At 32.6% G+C, this 22,415-nt stretch overlaps 3 protein-coding genes and 1 pseudogene across 3 annotated transcripts; 2 read left to right on the top strand and 2 right to left on the bottom strand.

The window, feature by feature from the left end:
- Positions 1 to 1,190: 1,190 nt before the first annotated feature.
- LOC114372469 lies at positions 1,191 to 2,931 on the bottom strand (annotated as a pseudogene).
- Positions 2,932 to 5,161: 2,230 nt separating this feature from the next.
- LOC114385925 (rust resistance kinase Lr10-like) lies at positions 5,162 to 7,599 on the bottom strand. The gene is made up of 2 exons (XM_028345957.1): positions 6,748 to 7,599; positions 5,162 to 6,420 (listed from the first exon to the last, which is right to left on the bottom strand). The coding sequence occupies exons 1-2, from the start codon at positions 7,448 to 7,450 to the stop codon at positions 5,312 to 5,314; spliced, it is 1,812 nt and encodes a 603-aa protein (XP_028201758.1). The 5' UTR covers positions 7,451 to 7,599; the 3' UTR covers positions 5,162 to 5,311.
- A 492-nt stretch (positions 7,600 to 8,091) lies between these two features.
- Positions 8,092 to 12,829, top strand: LOC114385904 (LEAF RUST 10 DISEASE-RESISTANCE LOCUS RECEPTOR-LIKE PROTEIN KINASE-like 2.8). Its single transcript, XM_028345940.1, has 4 exons — positions 8,092 to 9,052; positions 9,493 to 9,546; positions 11,349 to 11,372; positions 11,486 to 12,829. The coding sequence occupies exons 1-4, from the start codon at positions 8,209 to 8,211 to the stop codon at positions 12,706 to 12,708; spliced, it is 2,145 nt and encodes a 714-aa protein (XP_028201741.1). The 5' UTR covers positions 8,092 to 8,208; the 3' UTR covers positions 12,709 to 12,829.
- Positions 12,830 to 15,306: 2,477 nt separating this feature from the next.
- Positions 15,307 to 21,141, top strand: LOC114385895 (SUPPRESSOR OF GAMMA RESPONSE 1-like). The gene is made up of 6 exons (XM_028345936.1): positions 15,307 to 15,475; positions 16,313 to 16,454; positions 18,740 to 18,926; positions 19,010 to 19,533; positions 20,358 to 20,750; positions 20,827 to 21,141. The coding sequence occupies exons 1-6, from the start codon at positions 15,468 to 15,470 to the stop codon at positions 20,881 to 20,883; spliced, it is 1,311 nt and encodes a 436-aa protein (XP_028201737.1). The 5' UTR covers positions 15,307 to 15,467; the 3' UTR covers positions 20,884 to 21,141.
- The last annotated feature ends 1,274 nt before the right edge of the window (positions 21,142 to 22,415 follow it).

The raw sequence follows: 22,415 nt of genomic DNA, 5'->3' as shown, positions 1-22,415 counted from the left end.
TGAACAATAGTGTTTGTGAATTTGAATCAGCACAGAGGTAATAGCCAAATACAAGATAGAAAAGGAAAAACAATTAGGAAGGAAAATAGAAGAAAGATACTCAAGGAAGAAAGACACTTTTCACATTCTGAATACCCTCCTTCATCAATTATCATTCAACGCTTACTTGATACATAGTCAATAGCTCACTGCACGAATTCTCTCATTTCTTGATTTCAATTCTATCATCTATCCTAAATGTTATAATTCCTTTTTTCATGTCAGCAGTGCTGAAGTGTTCACTTTTATTCCTTGTGTCCATCTCAGCCGCTGACTTGAATTCTTCACGTGTTTCAACACCTGAAATTCAGGAAGAAATGTTATATTTGTAGTTTAGAAATATGTGTGTATGTATATGTCAAGATGAAGGAAATTATAACTGTTTGGGCAAGTAATAGCTGAAGCAGGGTGACATCAGCAATTACCCATGTAGAAATCTCAGTCTTATTTTGTTATTAATTAAATTTTAAAAGAAAAGGTTCATCAATATGTGCAATTAAGCATCCAGAATTTTGGAAAACAAAAAATGGCAGAGAATGAAATTGTGACTACATAAGCAATTAATCAGGTACACGAATAGAAGCCAGCAGCATATGCAATTAAGCATCTAAATATCTCAGTTATATTATATTGTTAAGTTTGAAAAGGAAAACTAACGTGTGAAACAATTCAAAAAATACAATAAAAAAAAACAAAAGAGTATAAAAAGAAGGTTAAACGATTATTTTGATCTTTTATCTTATTTATTTTATTTAAAATAATTCTTTATTTTATTTAAAAGGTTCAAAATGATCCTTAATCTTTTAAAAAGTTTACTTTGGTATATTATCTAATTAAAAAGTTTAAAATAGTCCTTTAACTATTTAAATATATTTAATTTTTGTCTTTCAAAAACACTAAAATAGATGACGATTTAAATATATTTAAATAGTTGAAGGATTATTTTGAACTTTTTAAATAAGATAAATGACCAAAATAATTTTTTTTTAAAAATGATCATTTTGAATAAAATAAATAAGATAAAAAACTAAAGTAAAATTTTTAAAAGATAAATAATTATTTTGAAAAAAAATAAGATAAAAGATTAAAATAATAATTTAACTTAAACAGAATTGCTATTAAAATTTGGCGGAAGAAGCCGCATGACATATCTACATTTGATCTATAATAATATGCAAAGAATTAAGGCATTTTCCATGTGTCTTACCAACAATAAAGGTTTTTCTAGTTTTACTTAACTCTCTAGTGACGTCCACCATATTCATTCTTTCCTTTGGTGATTCTACTGAACAAGATATTCCAATGTTAAAGAGTGAAACTAAGCACTTTTCAACATTTGGAGTAAGATTCTGACCGTTTTCTTCTTCAAATTTTGCTTCTCCATGATTTGGTACAAGTGATGGGTCCAAAATCTGTAAAATATTATCAGGAAATGAATTTTCCACAAAGTTATGCAAATTTTGACCATCTTCAAAGATTTCATCCGTGAGTTTTCTTCCAGTAAGCATTTCCAACACAAGAATCCCAAAGCTATACATGTCGCCATTTATAGACACATCAGAACCCATTTCATACTCTAAAATATATAGTAAAATTGTCAATAATTTGTAATTATAAATATCAAGTTTTCATCAAATGAGAGGGGAATTCAAAGAAACATTGATTTGAGAGTTTAGAACATACCTGGAGGAGAATAGCCAACTGTTCCCAACTGTTCCCTTTATTCCAATTGTACTTGTTTGCTTTGAAGGAGTACCATTAATAGTTGAGAGAAGTCTTGCTATGCCAAAATCATTCACATGAGCAACCATGTCATCGTCAAGAAGGACATTGCTCGGCTTTAGATCACAATGAATGATTGGTTGCTCACATTCATGATGAAGATAATGTAAAGCAGAAGCAACATCAATGATGATATTTAATCTTTGATCAAGATTCAATGTTCTTGGATGTTCTGTAGTTAGTGTCCAAGGATGCAACCATTGTTCTAAGCTTCCATTTTTCATGTACTAAAAAATTAGAGCTTTAAATTCTTGACCGTTGTAATCTGTACTGGAACATGTTAAAATTTGAACCAAATTTCGAAAGACACCTTCGGTTGGCACCTCACCATCCAACATGTTAAAAGACACATTAAGATATTCTAAGGAAGAAATGTTCTGCAAAACATTAGGAATTGATCCAAACAGGTGGTTTTGGGACAGGTCTAAACGTTGAAGACCTTGGAGTGATGCCAAAGAGGATGGAATGATTCCTTGCAAATAGAGGTAACATTAAACATTCTCCTATAGTTCCAGGAATGTCACCAGACTGATGATTCTCAGAAACATCTAGTAAATCAATATGCTTTAGCTTACCCACTTCTTTTGGAATACTACCACTCAATGAGTTTTGTGACACTGCCAACGCATCAGTCAGAGATGAAAGATTAAATATCTCTAAGGGTATGGCTCCTCTAAGGTTGTTATGTGAAAGGTTTAAGTATTGCAACTTTTAGCAGGTTCCTATACTTGGAAGAATATTTCCTTCTAACATATTTTCTCCCAAACCCAGATAAAACAATCGACTGAAGTGTCCTATGGAGGTTGGTATAACTCCTGAAAGCTTGTTTCCACTCAATTCTAATGCTTGCATCTTCTGAAGTTTCCCAAAAGCACTAGGAATAATCCCTTCAAAATGGTTATAGAGTATGCTCAAGACAAATAAGTTAACTAGATTTCCTATTTCGGAAGGAATTTTTCCGAACATCTGATTATTCCCAAGATATAGTTGACTAAGTTGGGTTGATAAATTGCCCAAAGAATTTGGCAAATGACCTCCAAAATTGTTGACAGCTATAGAATATTTCCTTCTAACAAATTTTACTGCTCTCTTTAGCTCATCAAAGTATTTCAAAGTTTTTTATTGATACATTTTGCACACAAGGTTTTCACTGAAAAATAAGTTCTATACGTTATTAGACGATAGTCCACCTATACTTAAGAAAACTTATCTCAGTCATTAGACGAAAGTTTTTAATAAACTTGCTTATTAAATAAACATCTTCCATTCAAAAAGATTTTATATTTTGACTAACACACTATTCAATCCCCTTTCTAGTTTGATTCATTGTATTTCACCTATCACTTTGCAGGCCTTGTTGTTGCCTAGCAGGACCTGCCCTCCATGGCTTTCCTCATATGAGCTGAACCAATCCATGTTAGGACACATTGAAATGTGCATCCTGAATCAAGAACCCATTCTGGTTTGATTGACACCTCTGAAACACGCATAACCTCATCACTTTCATACCCTTCTGAGACAACAGCAGCATCACCATTGTGACTCCTCTGATCTCCATGTCTCTTTTTCTTTTTATATTCATGGCACTCCTTCTTGAGATGTTCCTCACTCCCACAGCTGAAGCATTTCCTCTTCTTGCCCTCCTTTGACTTGGATCTTCATCCCTTCTTGTTCTTAAAATCTTTATTTTATGACCTGCTCTGGTGTATAAACCTTCAACATCTTGATCACCTCTTCCCTGAAACTTCCTCTTTAATTCCTTTGAGAATAAAGTAGTCTAAACTTTCTCCAATGACAGTGAGTCCCTGCCATATGAGTGTGTCCGAGAGGCTATCAAATTCACTTGGCAATGACTTGAGTAACAACAATGCATGATCTTCATCACCAAGCTTGATTTCAATTTTTTTCCAGATTAAGAAGATCTTATTGAAATCATTCAAGTGATCTTCCAATGCCTTTCCTGATGGCATTTTCAAGGTATACAACTTTTGCTTCAAGAACAACCTGTTGACCAAAGATTTGGTCATATACAGGTTTTCCAACTTTAACCAAATAGTAGCAGCAGTCTTTTCCTTTGAGATTTCTCTCATAACCTTATCACCCATAGATAGGATCAGTGCACTATGCGCTTTGTTGAGCAAATCCTTCTTCTCCTTCTCTGACAGATTTGTGGGAATTTCTTCTCCCCTTCAAGAGCCTACCCCAGTCCTTGTTGAACCAGCAAGGCCTTCATTCTCCATAAACTGAATCATTCTTGCCTATGAACTTCTTAATGTCAAACTTTGTAGAACCCATTCTTTGATTCACGAAGAACACCCCAAGGATGAAAACCAATCTAGGCTCATGATACCAATTTGTTATGATAAACACATACTGCGAGTTTTCTATAATCAAACCTGAGTGCATAGAACTTAGAGTGTTTAGGAAGCAATAGAGAACAAAGAAGAAAGAATGAGAATCATTAGCATTTAATTATTAGCCTAAGGAAGAAGTACAAGCTTTATAAGAGCTTTACATTCAAATACTAAGTGCTAACTAACTTTTGGATATTCTGTCATAAAGAATATAACAAAATTAACCACCTAACAACTAACTCCCTAATCCATAGCAAGCTCAAGCCACACTTAACGGGTTTTTAAGAAGAAAAATAACATAGGTTTTAAAGGTTGAATATGTTGATGTATATCATGATCTCGAAAGCTTGAAGTGTAAGGACTTGACAAGGATTAGAACTCATCAATCTTTCTCGAACCAAACAACTATACATTGATATTGTAACTACGGTTTATGCAAAACATAAATAGTCCAATAAGTGTGATACACTTTTCTTTTAGGTGTGGACGAATTATTACTTGCCTTGTAAGTAATTGATAGAAAAATAAAGCTAAAGAATTTAAACACATATTGACCAAGTTTATGAATTTTTTTTATTACGACCAAGTCTATGAATGAAACAACGCGTATAATTTATTAAAAAATGTATAATTCAACAAAAATAGAAACATAAATACACCAAATTAATAAATAATAAATTAAATTACAATATTTTCCTGATAAACTTTTAACACAATCGCCATTATCACAACAAGTGTTTACATTTTCAAATATCAAAGAAATCTCTAATTTCATTACAATAATCTTGCATTATAATAATATTTTTTCAATGAGATCACGAACTTAATTTCATATTTTACATTTTTTTTATTTAATTAATAGATAGATAAATCTTTTTAGTATAAAAATTATGAGTATAATAGTAGAAAGCATAAAATGTATCATGACTATTCATCGATCTCTATTTTGGACCAAAAGTTGAAAGTAAAATTTACGAGTATAATAGTAGAAGCATAACATAAGAAACAATAAACAAGTAGTAGATTAATAAGTTTACATGATTAATAGACTATTAACAATGCTGATAAATCTCATAATTTCTATAAATTAAAGTACAGATTACATTTGAAGGAAACCTAAAAGTGGCTCATATTATTTACTCTTGTATTTCATCAATAACTTCCAACTTGAAATTCTGACGACTTGTTGGAACATCATCATTTGTTCTAGAAGATCCAGAGATGTCAAAAGGAGTAGGGGGTGCAATTAATTCATCTCCAACCCCTTCAAGCATTTGTACCACCGTTTTCATGGATGGACGGTTCACTGGATTCCACTGAATGCACCAAAGTCCTACAATGGCGAGTTTCTTTGCAATTTCAACATCTCCCTCATCCTCAACACTAATTTGCACGTCTCTACCTTCAAGCAAATTATGGATCCATTCAGGGTACAAAACTTGAAAACTTTCCTCAGCATCTATATTCTTTCTTCCTCCAACCATTTCTAGCAGTAACATTCCATAACTGTAGATGTCAGACTTGTAAGACACGTTACCAAAGTTCCTTGAGAAAACTTCAGGGGCAATGTAGCCCAAAGTTCCCCTGGCTGCAGTCATTGACACTGTGCTTTGATTTTTGGGACACAATTTGGAAAGTCCAAAGTCAGTGATTTTTGGGACCAAGTTGTCATCCAACAAAACATTGTGAGGATTGATGTCAAAGTGAAGTATTCTATGATCACAACCAAGATGGAGATACTCAATTCCTCTGGCAACACCAAGAGCAATTTGTTGCAACTTCTCCCAGCCAAGAAAAACACCCTTCTTGTCTGGTGGAGCCAAGAATCTCTGCAGTGACCCGTTTGGGAAGAAATCATAAACGAGTGCGCGATGGAACCCATCCGCACAAAATCCAAGCAAGCGAACAACGTTAACGTGATGAATTTTCCCTATGGTTCCCACTTCATTTATGAAATCCTTCCCATCTCCCACTGTGTCGTTGAGTATCTTCACAGCAACCAGAATTTCTCGAGAGAGCATTCCTTTGAACACTACTCCGTGAGCTCCTTCCCCTAAGCTTTCACTAAACCCATTTGTGATTCTCTTAATGTCAGCATAAGTGAATCTCGTGGGCTTCATTGCCCTATAATCCTCCAAGAATTTCTCTATTCTAGCTTGATCTTCTCCTTTCTTCTCATAATAGTGATACACACAAACAATGCAAGTGACCGTAAGTACCAAAAGCATCAAACCAACTATTCCTCCTGTTGGTGAAAAATCATGTTAGACAAAATGAATAACATAGAAGAACAAGGATTAAATTATGGTTGCAATTGTTGTTGTTGAGATCACCAGCATTATGCAACCCACAATTGTCATTGTAATTAATAGTACTATATTATAATTATTTTATAAACCACAATTATCTTTCACAAACCAACTATGGTTGTGATCATACAATATTTTAGGCTTAAATATATTTTTGTTTTGTTTCTCATCTAGAACCACAATCTAAGTATTGTATTATTATCACAAGTTCACAACCACAGATGTAGAGGAAAGATGGGGCAAAATTAAAGGACACTCCATACCTGCAGCAATGAGTACAATAGTTGATGTGGGAGTCGTGTTTGTTGAGCAAACGAAACATTCAGTTTCACCTTTGGTACTATTCTTCCATTTACATTTCTGGTTTTGTGTTTCACAGTGTTTGCAGTCAGGTTTCGACCATTCTATAGTCACGGTCGGGTCATAAAGCGAATATTGATCCATCCAGTTGGCAGACAAAACATCTTTCACCTTGGTGCAGGATAGTATTTCAGGGAATCTAATAACGTCCAGGTAAGAAGAAAGTAACAAAATAGGACACGACGACGACATTGAATCGCAACGGAAGAAGGAAAAGTTACGCCTAGTCTTGAAAGCATAATCATATGAGGGGAATTGGAATGGAGAAATTGATGCGTTGCTGAGTTGCAATAGCTGAGAGGGAAGGCAATTTGCAGGGTCGTAGATTTGAATCTGCTGAGATTTGTAATCAATTTTTCTGACTGCCAATTTTGTTGGAACATTAGGCAGCTCAAGTATCAACGTCTTCTTGTTTTCCGTACATAGCAGATCGAACCCAGGGGGATATTCGGCGGTGTGATTTAGCTTGCTGTTTCTGAGATAAAATGGAAATTGAATACTAACCCCTCCACATTTATCCGTGCATTGGTTCCCGCTGATCACAAGCTTCAGTGGCAGAAACACCAACGCCAGTAATAGGAGAGACAAGTTCTGAAAATTGAGCATGGTGGTGGTGGTGGTGATGGTATATCTTGCAAGCAGGCCAGAAAATGTTTTTTGCTTACTTGGTCTTCTTTCTTTTTTCCGTGGTTAACAAGATATTTAGAATGTATTTTTGTTTTTTTCTTTCTTGTAGTATTGATACTAAATTGTTTCATCTAAAAAAATTGTTGAAAATTATGAGTGCACATAAAGTAATTATTTCTCTTACAACAACACCATTTATCTTACACCAATAATTAATCAAGATTTGAAATACTGACTTGGTCAAAGAGAGATAAATTACTATCACTTAGTTGGTAGAATGAGTTATTTTTATTATGTACTATATCTACTTGTTTTCCATTATTAAGAGTAACCTCTAAGTTGATTTTCTTACTTGAGAACATCACAGGAAGCTTCGTTGAAGATTGGATAAGAGCAGCTCTAAGTTGCTTCTCTTACTTGAGAACATCATTGAAATGGATAGATTCGAAAAGTAATCTAATATGACATAATAAAAGTCATACAAAATGAGCTGAGAGATAAGAAAAGATAAATAAATAAAACAAATACACGGTTGGAGATGGTCCAAGCGATGGAAAATCTTGAAAGGTCACGCTGACATCCTTTATTATTAGTTCAAGTTCAACACGGAAAGACATTCATCTGCTTAAATTTCAACGAGAGATAACTCTCAGAATTATTATGTCATTTATGATTCTAACCAATAACCAAGAAATATTTAAGTATCATCTCATTACTTTGACGATAAAGGTAACAATATGTGTGTCTTACTTCCTTCCTTCCTCTTTTCACAATCAATGGTTACCTTTCTGGCTATCATAATTCTTGTGCTGCTATTCCAACAAACTTGCCTTGCCAAGCAGCATCACCACCACCCACCCTGTTATTCTTCATGTGGCGAAATTCACAACATAACGTATCCATTTCGACTAAAAGGCGACCCAATCAGCTGCGGCGATCAAGATTACGAATTAGATTGCGTTGAAAACGTGACAGTAATGACTCTATTTTCAGGGAAATTCCACGTGCAGGAAATAAATTACAAGAGGTACGAGATCCGGTTGACCGATGCTGGTGTGGTGGAGGACATTGCTTGCTCAATTCCTCGTTATTTCTTTAATCTCTACAATTTCACTTACATCGGTGGTCTTAACTATTCTGCATATGGTCCGTTAAGTTTCTCGGGGTATCCTCAGTATGCGGTGTTTCTAAACTGCACTACCCCAGTCACCGATGATCCTCGATACGTAGCTGTGAAGGTCAACGGTAATTGTGATTCGAGTTCCGTAGGCCATATCTATGCCATTCTGGTCACAGACGATGATGATCGCTTTGGGTTTACACTGACGGACATCAAGGTTGGGTGCCGATTGAAGGTTGCTACATTTGCAAACTGGAAATATAATAACAGGGAGGTTAACGTTTCTTATTCTGATATCAACAAGTGGCTGCACCACGGAATTTGGATGTCTTGGTTCTTTCCAGTTATTTGTAGGGACCGATGCGGAAAGGGTGTGAGTTGCTACATCGATCAAACCACGCGAGAAACTCGATGTGCAGATAGCTACTGCCAAATCTTTGGCATTCAAACATACAAGTGCGGTGAGAACATACTGCCAAATCTTTATTTTTTATACTTCTATAATATAATACAGAGTTGTGAGATTAATTCTAATCGTTTCATTTTCTAATTTTATGAATATGTTATTATATGTATATCAATAGAAGCAGTTATATGTAATTACAGTTTGTTTAGATAAACATTTTTGTAAGTATTTTTAAAAAAATAGGAAGAAAAAATACATAAATTAATTTGTAAAAGTTCTTTGTATAGTTTATGTAAATTTTATTTTAACATGTGTATAAATTAATTTTAGTTTATAACAAGTTGAATTTCTTTTTTTTTCTTCTTATTTTCTTCTTGTGATACTCCTTCTCATTTTCTAGAAGTATTTCTAGACAAATTTGTTATTGAAACTGATTATTATACAAATAATTTTACTCATTATAATATATGCTAATATTTTGCTTTCGTTGTCTAGGAATTCGTAATCAGATTCTTGAATATATGCGGCAAATTCTTGGCTACACAGTAGGTAAGCACGCTCTCTCACATCTTTGTCATTTCTCTCGTACTATCTTCTCCACCTCAAGTATTACTGGTGCCTATTGGCTACTTAGAAGGTTATTTTTATCTTGACTAATTAGTAAGTTCGACTCAGAATTCCAGCATTAGTAATTTTTTTTATAGAAGATTGTGACTTTATTGATTGATGGACAAGTGAACTTATTAAGTATGGTTTTACATTTAACCTTAAAACAAACGTTGATATATATTGTTCCATTCTAGTTTAAGGGAGTCTCAAGGTGCACTTTTTTAATATTGCCTTGTTAGCAAAGTGGAGGTGGAGAATGATTTTTTGTGCGGGGAGTTTGTTGTGTAGAGTACTCTACGATCTAGATATGAAAACTCTGAGAGGGGTCATGTGGGTAGGACAACTAGCAAAGAATTTTGGTGGAGGGATCTTTCGAAGTTGTGTGAGGAAATTAGGGGAAGGGGACAAGATAGATATGTGGAATCATAAGTGGGTGGGGGATTTTTCCTTGGCTCATAAGTAGTCTAAAACCACATATGTGCTGGTGAAGGAATTGGGAAGTTGGTGGAATGTAAGATGGTAATGGAACTTTCAATGGATAAGGCAGTTGTGGAAGAGTTTATGGAAGAAATTAATGCTGTAAAACTTTAAATAGAATGTGTTGGATTCTTGGACTTAAGAAAGCTGCAAATGTCCGGCTTTGTAGTAGGATCGGGCATTTGTCCATTATCAAGCGGTTACCTTTTATTTTAACTTTTTAGTGTGTTAATAGGAAGTAACCATGGGTGCATGAGACGTTTCATGTTTCGGGTCTTTCAGCCATGGTGGCTTTGTAAGTTGTATCGAGTACTTCTGGTACCATTTTTATTGATTAATATATATAGTCTTTTTTTGCCGATCCTAAGAAATGGGAGTCTCGATGTTCTTTTCACAAACTTTCTAGGTGCGTTGGTTCCTACTTCCTAGTTGGGAAAGCGGGGAAGAAGTTATTTAATAAAGACTCCAATGCTTAAGCCATAATAGGCCAGATTTATAGCCGTATATAGTTGGCTAGGGATTTAGGCATACTTATGCTATATGTTTGACACGGAGAATGAAAATAATATATATATATATATATATATATATATATATATATATATATATATATATATATATATATATATATATATATATATATATATATATATTTGAATTAAAATATTGTGTAGAAGGTGTGTGAGACTTACACTATTTCTTGTTTATTTCTCTTTCTCTCATTTTTTTCTCTCCTACCAAATATAGCATTAAAGTGTAGAATTGTATTGCCTTTTAGGTCTCTGTTGAAAATATAACTTGAGATAAAACGATTATCTTCTTTATGATAAGCCTTCTATCTTTTGGTAGAATAATAGGAGTCTTTTGAATTATTCCTTAATTGATAAGGAAATCTATCATTGATGTTGTTAGGGGACTTCTTTAGCCTTTTGGGCTATTTGTGTGTTTATGCTTTGGTCAAGGTTGATTAGAACTTGTTTGGAATGGCCAAGTCAAGCTTACAATAGTAACCCCTAAGTCAAATAGTTGATGTTACCATGAGGTGTTGATTTACTGATGTGTTTTTAATTTGTCTATGGACTTGGGTTGAATTAGATCCAAAATAGATATAAACTTTAAAATATTTGACTATTTATAAATATTTAAATAATACACTAATTTTTTGTAAGATGTGTATCAAAAACAAGTTTTGAACAAGTGTTATTTTGTTTTCATGTTACTATATCATTATTATTTTTTATTCACGTAGTCTTTTATTTTTGCAGGTTATCTTAAAAGCGTTATAATGGGTAATACAACTTATCTATTAATTTGTCAACTGATTTCATATTTGAATAAACTTATCGATTAGACCAAAACATGCTTTATTTCCTCACACATTCAACAATATTTATCTTTACAGGATATGTAAATAGAATAAGATATCGTGAGCAACTAACAAGCTGGGATAGTGAAGCAGAATTCTTTGAACAAAATGCTATAGCAATATTCCTGGCAACCAGATTGCTATTTGGAATCACACTTTTACTAATGCTATATATCTATATGTGGCGACGTAGACATTATTCAATGTATGAAAACATTGAAATTTTTTTGCTAGATAGCAATCTAAATCCTATTAGGTATGAATACAGAGAAATAAAAAAAATGACCAAAGATTTCAAAGTGAAATTGGGTGAAGGAGGTTTCGGCTCTGTATACAAAGGAAAACTTCGAAGCGGGCTAGATGTGGCAATAAAGATGTTGACCAAATCCAAAACTAGAGGACAAGATTTTATCAGTGAAGTGGCTACAATTGGAAGAATACATCACGTGAATGTGGTGCGTCTTATTGGATATTGTGCTGAAGGAGAAAAGCATGCTCTAGTTTATGAATTCATGCCTAATGGTTCATTGGATAAATACATTTTCTCTAAAGAAGAAAGTGTCTCCTTAAGTTATGACAAAACATATGAAATATGTCTTGGCATAGCTCGTGGGATTGCTTATTTGCATCAAGATTGTGATGTGCAAATTCTACATTTTGATATCAAGCCTCATAATATTCTTCTAGATGATAACTTCATTCCAAAGGTTTCGGATTTTGGACTTGCAAAGCTATATCCTATCAAAGATAAGTCAATTATTTTAACTGGACTAAGAGGAACTTTTGGTTACATGGCTCCAGAATTATTCTACAAAAATATTGGTGGAGTGTCATATAAGGCAGACGTCTATAGCTTTGGAATGCTTTTGATGGAAATGGGAAGTAGAAGGAGGAACTCAAATCCTCACACAGAGCACTCAAGCCAACATTTCTTCCCCTTTTGGATCTATGATCATTTTATGGAAGAAAAGGATATTCACATGGAAGAGGTCTCAGAAGAGGATAAGATTCTAGTGAAAAAGATGTTCATAGTTTCCCTTTGGTGTATACAATTAAAACCAAATGATCGTCCTTCAATGAAGAAGGTTGTAGAGATGCTTGAAGGAAAGGTTGAAAATATTGATATGCCTCCAAAGCCTGTTTTTTATCCCCATGAAACAACAATCGACTCTGATCAAGCATCATGGAGTGATTCAACTAGTTCTTGCAAGAACATTGACAAAACCAAGTCCAATTTTTCACTGGAGAACAACTCTTGACAAACTATGGTTATGAATAAATTCAATCTCCAAAATTAAGAGAAAATATGTTATGTGTTAGAATAATTCTACAGCATCAATTAATTATAAATCAGCATATATATAATAAATTTATTGATTTTTATAATAATTGTTTTAAAAAATTATATTAAAATTGTTTTGTGATTGAATATCAGTCTAAAACTATTTTATAATGTTAGATGATTATTAAACTCTAAAATTAAATTGTGTCACATTGAATGCCCTTTATTAATTAATGTTATGCGTTAATTAAATATTATTCCTGATTATATTATAAAAATTTATATCATCTCAATATATATAAAATCTGTCCAGCTACATTACACGTGTTGCTTTGTTATGCCATGAAAGTCTTTTTTATTTATTTTTACTGCACATGTTCTCTCTTACTTTTTACTGTGTAACTACCTGTGAAAAGCACAGTGAGACCAGTTCTAGTATGTAATATTCATATAATGACTTTTTATATCATTGATAATTTTTAATCAAACTAAGCATTAGACGTGTCAAAATCTAGACAACAAAATGTTTACATGAAAAAAAAATGTATGTCATCTTTCAAAATCAAACAAAATATTCAATTAGTTGACTTTAAAAATTATTAAAACTAATTATGGCTAAAAACTATTTTTAACTGAATTAGTTCTAAATATATTTTCTATATAACTAAATTTTAAAATAAATTTAAAATTAGTATTAGTTCAAAAAACCAATTTTAAATTTTCATTTTGGAGCAACTTATAACTACTTTTAAACTATAACCAATTTTGTCAATAAACAAGCTAACCGGTTTTTTTTTTTTAAAATATAAGTGGTTCAATTTTAAAATCCAATCCATATAATTGATTTTATGGGCTTATGGTTTCCTGTAATGGTGGTTATATAATATTTATGACACAAAGATCTCGTAAATAATTTATAACCATTTGATACGAATGTGCTGAGTATTTTATGCACATGGTTGTAGGTACTTCTGGTACCATTTACATTATTAATCTATACTCTTTTTCGCCGAAAAATTATTTTTAAAATGGATTTTTTTAAAAGGAAAAAAATATATTAAGAACACTTAGTTTTTTACAAGGGTCAAAACCAAGTCCAAAAGGCACCCAACACAATCTCATTGTCAAAATTACATAGGAGTAAGCTAAAATTATAGCAAGAAAGAACCAAACTCCATGCGTTCTTATATATATATATATATATAATGACAATCGGATTTGCATCTGTTCTTGCTACTGTATTTGAAATTGATAATGGTAAAGGTTGGTCTTATCAATAGTGTAATAATTGTTTGAAGAAAGTTCAAATTGTACGTTGGTGTAATAATTCTTATCATCTGTTAAATTCATTTAAAATGAGTTTTTTTTTATTATTATAGTTTTTGTGCATTTATGTCTTCTACATACTTCTACAAATTGAATCTGAAGGTAATTGATAACACAAATTCTACATGTTTTGTTTTGTATTGTTTAATCGTATTGTTGCTCACTTCTTACGAAAATCTGCTTCTGATGTAACAGAGAGAATAAAAAGGTATTTGTCTGTAAACTATGTGCAAATCTTTAGTTTAATAAAATTTGATGTGGTCATAATATTCTAAATTATTGACTATATCATGGTTAATTTTAATAGGACAAGGAAATTATTGGTCGTTCAGTTGAATCCAATGAAATATCATGGCTAATTCTAATGTAATAAGAACTATTAATTTCATTTTTTTTATACATTTTCCTATTTCTAATTCATTTTATAAAAATGAAAGGCCGAAACAACTATATCTGTGCATATTTGATAGCAACCGTGAATTTTAGGTAAAATACAGATTATTAACTCGTTTTCTTGTCGCTTACCATTTTCCTTTTTAAAACTTATGATTAGCGAATTAATCCACCATTGAGAAATTGAGACCGGTGGGGAATCCAAAAAAAAAAAAAGTCTATAATGTTTTTATGGACAAAAATATTATAAGCTTTTAGAAAAATTAAAAATAATCAAAATTAAAATGATAAAATGAGTAAAATTAGTATTAATATATTTTTTTTCTTGAATTAAACTAGCATTAATTTATTTTGAAAACTTGGTTGACCACAATGAGGTAGTCTCTTCTGCTAGACCGTTCCCCATCGGTAAAAAAGAAACTCCTTTGATACTTTTGGTTTTGGACTCAACTCCTTTGATACTTCCAGAAAGTTTGCAGATAGAAATTTCTTGGGCAGAAAAGGGCACAAAAAATGAAAATGGGAGTTCATTTAGCCAGAAAGGGGACTGCATATAGCAATTTCTTGGAAGAAACACACAAACATGGCACCAGTGATTCAAAACCCAAACACACACGGAGAGAACGAGCAGGTATATGAAAAAGTCAGTCAACGAGTACACACACTGCTTTAATGATTAATTTTTTTTTTACTGATAAATTTAATGATCATTGTCCTTTCCTTTCTCTCACTCTGTTTTGCGCTAATTATTTAATTTAATTCAATGTTTTAAGATAATTCACATTCACACAGAGCAGTAGTATTAAATAACTTTTCAAATTTTGAAAATAATTATATAAAATCCGAATGAAAACAAAGAGACTTTAATAAAGCGTGAAGTCAGTGAACTATTAAAATTAAACCACTTCTTTTAATATCATTTATTTCCTTTTGAATTACACGGTTGGATTTGAAGTTTCAGAGTCTAGAAAAGCAGAAATTGAAGGTTTTGAATAGAAATCAGCAACGACTTTCCCTATGGCTGGGTATGTACTCTTCTCTTGCTCTCAACGTTTGATTACTGAACTCTATGTTTCACTTGGATTTTCCTTCTGGAACATCATAGTACAAACTGTTTTTGCAACAATATTGTTGTGTCTGTTGAAGGAACCCCATTTTCTTTATTAAAAATCTAAATTGGGTTACCTAGTTTCTTGTGAAAAATGATGTCTTTTGTGTGTTCTGGATGGGTTGGTTCATCTCTGCTATGTTCTTTGTTCTATGATTGAAAGAGAAGTGGAAGTTAGTAAATGGGGTTAGGTAGTATTAGCGAAAAATGTTAGCTTTTTTTTTTTTTGATGGAGTTTCTGGTTTGGTGGATTTGTCTCTGCGATGTTCATTGTTCTACAATTGAAAGAAAATTGGAAGGTCCTAGATGGGGTTATGTGAAGAAAGATTTTTTATTTTTTTTAATATTTTGGTTGAATCTGTGTTGGGTTCATTGCTACCTACCATGTTGATAGTTCTTATGATTAAAAAGCAAATGAAAGATTATGAAAGCAATTAAAAGTTGGAGCTTTCTATTTTGGTTAACCTTTTGATGGTACATTGAATGTAGAATGCACTGTTAATAGTGAATTAGTGGTTTTAACTTTTAAGATCGACCTTATTATTTGGTTTAACTTCATCGATTTGGAAGTTGGAATACTGAGATTATCAACTAGTATTTGTTTGTTTTATCTATGATTAAAGGAAATGCCAGTCCACTGCATAATGTTTGTTGAGTTCTGATATTGATAAAATGCCTAAATCTATACACTGGACTTATGCTGTCACAGCCCAGTAATAAACCTGTTGTCTTGATGATGCTCTTGTTTATGCAGAACATCATGGTTGGTGGACAAAAGTAGAATTGCAACCAAAATAAAATGTACATCAGGAGCTTGTGATCATGGAAAGGTTATATGGAAAAGCAATCCTACCAAGGCTTGCCCAAATTGTCAACATGCTATTGACAACGGTGATGTAAGTGTAGTCTCTTTTTCAAAATATGGCTGTTCATTTTCCTGAATTGACTTCATTAGTACTATTTCTATTGGTAGAAATTGCATCCATTTTAGTTTAGGTGGAGTCCATTTGTCATAGTTCATTTTCGACTTCCTTGTCTCTATTGTAGTACCTTTTATTTACTTTAGTGTGGATAAGTATTACATCATATTTATAGTAATGGTGATTCAGTAAGATCAGCTGTTTATTAAATAATTTATATAACAAAAATGGAGTGGTTATGCACTTTTTCCTATGTTGAGACTACTATAAACTGTAACTAAGTGAGACTGGGGTTACCGGTTTAACTGAAATAATATAAAATTTAAATGGATAAGAATGTTAGTTTTAACAAATTGGAATTCGGAAAGGAAACAAACACTTTCTTTTTTCTTGTTAATTTCATTAGGAGTAAGTAACATTAATATGCTAGTTTGTAATTGCAACTCAGTTTCCCTTACCTTCAGTTTCAAACTATTATTGCACAAGTCTACTACTTTTGGGTATAAGATATGCTTACCTGCTGCTATTTTCTAATTGTTTCCAATTGTTCTGAACTGGTGATTAAGGTTACCAAATTACAATTAAAATCGTGAATTATCAAACTAATTTTTTAATTGGGAATGATAAATCATATTGAATTATAAGATTCATATACACAATAAAAAATAGCTTGAAATATACCATGTAAATGATCTATAGTGATTACGGATGGAAGTGGGCTGGGCTGCCCGTTGGGGAGCTCAGCCTGTTTAAAGCCTTACTTGGCCCAACTCATTTAGCAAAAAGGTCAAGCTCAAGCTTTTTAAAAAGCCTATTTAGTTAAATAGGTCAGGTCATAGGCCTTAAGAAAAGTCTATTAAGCCTAACAGGTCAGTCCGTTTAGCAATAATATTTATAATAAAAATATTATTATTAATATGATATATAATATTATACTTTTTTAAAAAAAATTACAAAATTACTTTAGTAGTTTAATGATTTGATTCATTTTAATTAATGTTTGAAATAGGTTAATTTGTATAAGCATAGATGGGTAGTAGGAATATTGATTAATGTTTGTAGACAAATGTTAGCATGTCACTTGTAATGTTTGTAGACAAATGTCACATGTAATGTTTGTAGACAAATTTTGCTCATATTTTGTGGTTTAAAATTGTCTTATTGTTTTTAATGAAAATCTTTGGTTTTGTTTAAAAAATAATAATTTTTACACTTCTTAACATGAAACAAACCTTTAAATGGACTAACGGGCCTGACGAGCTTTTACAAAGGCCGGGCCCAAGCCTAAAAATAGGCTCATGACAGGTAATAGGCCCTGGCTTGGGCTATAAAAATATGAAACAGGCCAAAGCTTAGGTAGGGCCTGGGCCAGCCCAACCCATTTCTACTCCTAATAGTGGTCAATGTACTGATTTTCAACTGGAAAATGTCATAATGATCATAACTCTCATGAAACAAAATCACAAGTTATGATTAATGATCCAGTGTATGAAGCCACTATCTTAGAAGACCGAAATAGAGCAATTGGTTAGCCAAATACTGGGCATAGAACAAGTGAGTGATGGTTTGAAACCTGTTTCAGAAGATTGAAAAGAGCATTTGAATAATTTAAAGTGTGCATTTAGTGGTGATTATTCAGTTCCTTTTCATTTAACAATTTAATCTTATCAAAGTTTTCGTTTTCTTTGATAAGAAATGGTGAAAGAAAAGTAAAATATAAAAACATATTGTTCGATTGTATGATCTGTATTGGTGATACAAAGTCGCACTAATTCATCCATAGATTGTAAGATTTAAAGTCATCTTTGATTTATCACATGATTCAAATTTATGGCTATCTAAATTGTATTGAATTGTGTAATTCAAATTGTTTTTGTAAGATTCTTATGACTTCGGATGTGATATGCCTTTGAAATCTTCAAGCCTTTTATGCATAAGTAATGTGGGGAAAAGAGACTATCAGAACTTAGTCATGTATAGTCGAATGTGGTAATATGATCCATTTTATAATGGATTTAGTTGGATTGGAATTTTCCTTACTGACAAACTAAATGTCCAAACATCTATTTGTTACTAGAGTATTTTCTTTTTGCTCTTTTCAGCTGTGCTACATGCCATATATTTGAATTGTTAGAAATATATCCTACAAATTTATAAGTATAGAGTTATGGTTAAAAATAAAAAACATAATGAAGGTATGATTAAAACTTTCATCCTTTAAATCCTAAAGTCTAGCATTTGAACTTTTTTTCTGATGATAGGTAGCACAAGAGTGGCCTGGCTTGCCAAAAGGTGTCAAATTTGATCCATCTGATCAGGAGATCATTTGGCACTTGCTTGCAAAAGTTGGGGTAGGAGATTCAAAATCTCATCCCTTCATTGATGAATTTATTACTACTCTTGAAGTGGATGATGGAATTTGTTATACTCATCCTCAAAATTTACCTGGTTGGTAGCAGTAGTTTTATTCAAATTTGATTTTTTTTTTATTACTTTCCAATCAATATGACAAACTATGATGAAAATTTTAGGTGTTAGGCAAGATGGAAGTGCTTCCCACTTCTTCCATAGAGCAATCAAGGCTTACAACACGGGCACCCGAAAGCGCCGAAAAATACTAGGGCAAGATTTTGGTGATGTCCGCTGGCACAAGACTGGAAGGACTAAACCAGTTGTCTTGAGTGGGGTTCAAAAAGGCTGTAAAAAGATTATGGTTCTGTATGTGAGCAATGTAAGAGGAGGAAAAGCTGAGAAAACTAATTGGGTTATGCATCAATATCACCTAGGAACAGAAGAGGATGAAAAGGATGGGGAGTACATTATCTCTAAAGTGTTTTACCAGCAGCAGCAAGTCAAATTGGGTGATAAAAATGACCAAGATGTTCCTGAAGCCTCTGAAATCACTGGACCCCACCCAGGTCTGTCTGTGGGAGAAGAAGGGACTATTGAGAAAGTGGATCCAGTCACTCCGAAATTGGTGACTCCTGAGCCTCCTTGTAATGGAAGGTGGTGTGCAGATCTAGACCTAGGACAAGAAACACATAATGTTCCTCAGGTAAAACCTTGAAACATATTTCTTGTTATCAAATGTGTTTGCCTATTAATACTATGCCCTGAACACTCATTTCTGTTTTGCTTTTGTTATTGGAAGAGGATATGTATAAGATGATGAATGTATTGCTTTAAAATGTAGCTAGCATATTGGTAACCGTAGAAATTATTATTTACATATTTGAAGTCTAATTCCTGTTTTCCACATGAAAGTGTAGTTGATTCCACATAGTGAAAAAGGAATCACCGCTTGTTCTGTATTGTTGTTTTACATCTTATTCAATTGAAGTTTTTTGTAGGAAGTGTTGAACATTGAACAGTGATTTTGTAACCAAATGTTCCCTTTGGTTTCTTCAATCAAACATTTTAAGCATTTAATCTGAATTTGACATGTCATTTTGACGAATTGGATATAAATGTAAAATGACTGGAGGATCAAATGCCTATTAAATATAAATAGCTTTTTGTAGTATTTTATCTGTGGAACATGTAATTTTTTTATGTAGGCTAATGCGACTAAAAGATGCCATATGTTCTGATATTTTTGGGAAGTATATCTTTATATGAGTGGGTTCTCTCAGCAAGTATATGTTGGCTGGTTCCACTGCTGAAATAATTTTACAATTTTACACATTTTTCTTTTTTATTAATTCCAGAATGTAACTTAGCCGTTTAACTAAACTTCCAATACTTGATGTGTTATGCAGTTATGGTATTACTTTTTCTAGGTGCAACTTGTGATGATATAGTTTACCGAAATTTGAAAATACCACTTAGTGAAGTTGATTATTCCTATTCTGTTTGTGTTCTGCTTTGATTATACCAAAGCCTCCTCGGATGGATTGTTTAGATGAAATTCAAGCTGATTGCCAAGTACTTGCAAATGAATCATCCATGGTAGAAACTCAACACAATGAAGGGATGGATGATAAAGAAAATAATGCGGAGGATGGCCAAAAATGGTGGGACAGTGAGTCACAGAATCTGTTGGATTCACAACAACTGGTCGAGGCACTGTCGCTGTGTGACGATCTACTCCAAAGCCAGTCTCCCAGTAGAGATGGAAAACATGAAGATCACAAGAACCAACCCGGTCTTTCTGTTTATGCTCAGTTAGGACCAGAACATCTGAAGAAGGATATTGAAGAGTGTCAAAATCTTGCCCTTAATCCTGCAAATATAGAGAACGATACACCTTCAGAGTTTCAACTAAGTCAGCTGGTATTTCTGTGTTCTCAACAATTGTTAAAATGAATTCATTTTAATGTCATTCTAATGTGTTTTCTTGTTTTTGTAGGAATTTGGTTCACAGGACAGCTTTATTTCCTGGGGCTACAGCAAGGCAGTGAACTAATATGGTTCTTCACCTCAGCTGGGGAAACTGATGCTTTTTGTAACTACATTTTGTTGTTGAGCTTACCTTCAAAATTTTGGGCTAAACCTTTTCCCTTTTTAGTTAAAGGGGTAAACTCAACTGTAACTGCTTTGCTTGACTAATTGAGCTGTAATGTTAAAGCAATGAACTTTATTGCTTGATACTTTGATCAAGTAGTGCTGTAATTACACCTTGTTTTGGCTTGTTGAAGTTATTGTATCTTCCTGGTTCTTTTAATCTTGGATGTGGACCTGACTTGCCCACGTATAAACACACAACTCTCATGTTCTAGGATATAATGATTAAAGAGATTGATGCAGGTTGACCATCAAATATAAAAGTACACTTATAATATAAGTACTTATATATAACTAGGTCTCTGAACTTTTGAGATTTTTTAATTTTTAAGTCTCTAAACTAAAGAAATGTAATTAGGCTTATGATCTTCTACAGATTTTAATTGGGTCCTTGCAGTAAGTCAAACCATCACAGATTTTTTTTTTTTTTTTTACGATTTTAAGTTGTTATAAAATAGCTCCAGGCACTTAATTACAAAATTATAGAGTATCGAGAACTTAATTACAAAATGTTTTAGTTTAGGGACCTAGTTAAAAAATTTCGAATAACTTAGGAAACTACAAATGTATTAAACCTTATTTTTATGATCAGAGACAAAAGAAAAATGGTTAAATTGGTTTCATACGAGCTATAAGCTGTTTTTATAAGTTTCCTTAGAGAGTTTATTTATACAAGTTAACAACAGTTTATGGACATAATATTTTTTTTCATTAGTTCTTCCAAACACTTGAACCGTAAAACCAAGTTCTTTCAAACACACTCTGAACCATAAGTTTGTATACCTAGTTTCTGACATAAATGAGCATCAAACTTACAACTTTTGGCTGACTAATAAATGTATTAATTATTTTGGTGAGCTGAATGGGGACAAGTTAATTAAAGCACAATGCTTGCCTCTAACATTATACTATTAGAGTCTGGTCTCTACACTGTCCTGCTTTTGCTACTGTTTGGGATGCTATAGTAGCTGTATTTTATAATGTACATATAATGCTGTATGACTAGTCATATGCTTGCCTTACACTTGTTTTGTCTCAACTCATGCACTTGTGTATCAAAAACAGTCCCATGTCCTTTCTTTCTTTATAATTTTTTGGAGCTTTGGATTATTTTAGCTTTTAACAAATATTGCATTTTACTTTAAAATACAAATAAAAAAAAAGTAAGGACTTGATTATGTTAAACAAGATTTCTGATTGGAGTCTTATAGATGCAAAGAAACATGAATGATAGGGGAGACTCCAATCAAGATAATTAATCAGATTTTTCGACCAAAATTATTTATCACAAAAATCGATGAATACTTCACACCAATATTATCACGACAAAAAAAAAATAGTAATAGGTTTATCCAGAGGGAAAACTTGGACCATTTGGAATGATAATCCAAATCCAAATGAATTACAACTCCCTCAAATTCCTCAACATGGCAA

The sequence above is a fragment of the Glycine soja genome, chromosome 2 (genome assembly GCF_004193775.1).
Source record: "Glycine soja cultivar W05 chromosome 2, ASM419377v2, whole genome shotgun sequence".
In the NCBI taxonomy this organism is placed as follows: domain Eukaryota; kingdom Viridiplantae; phylum Streptophyta; class Magnoliopsida; order Fabales; family Fabaceae; genus Glycine; species Glycine soja.
This window is presented reverse-complemented; position numbering and strand designations above follow the sequence as displayed.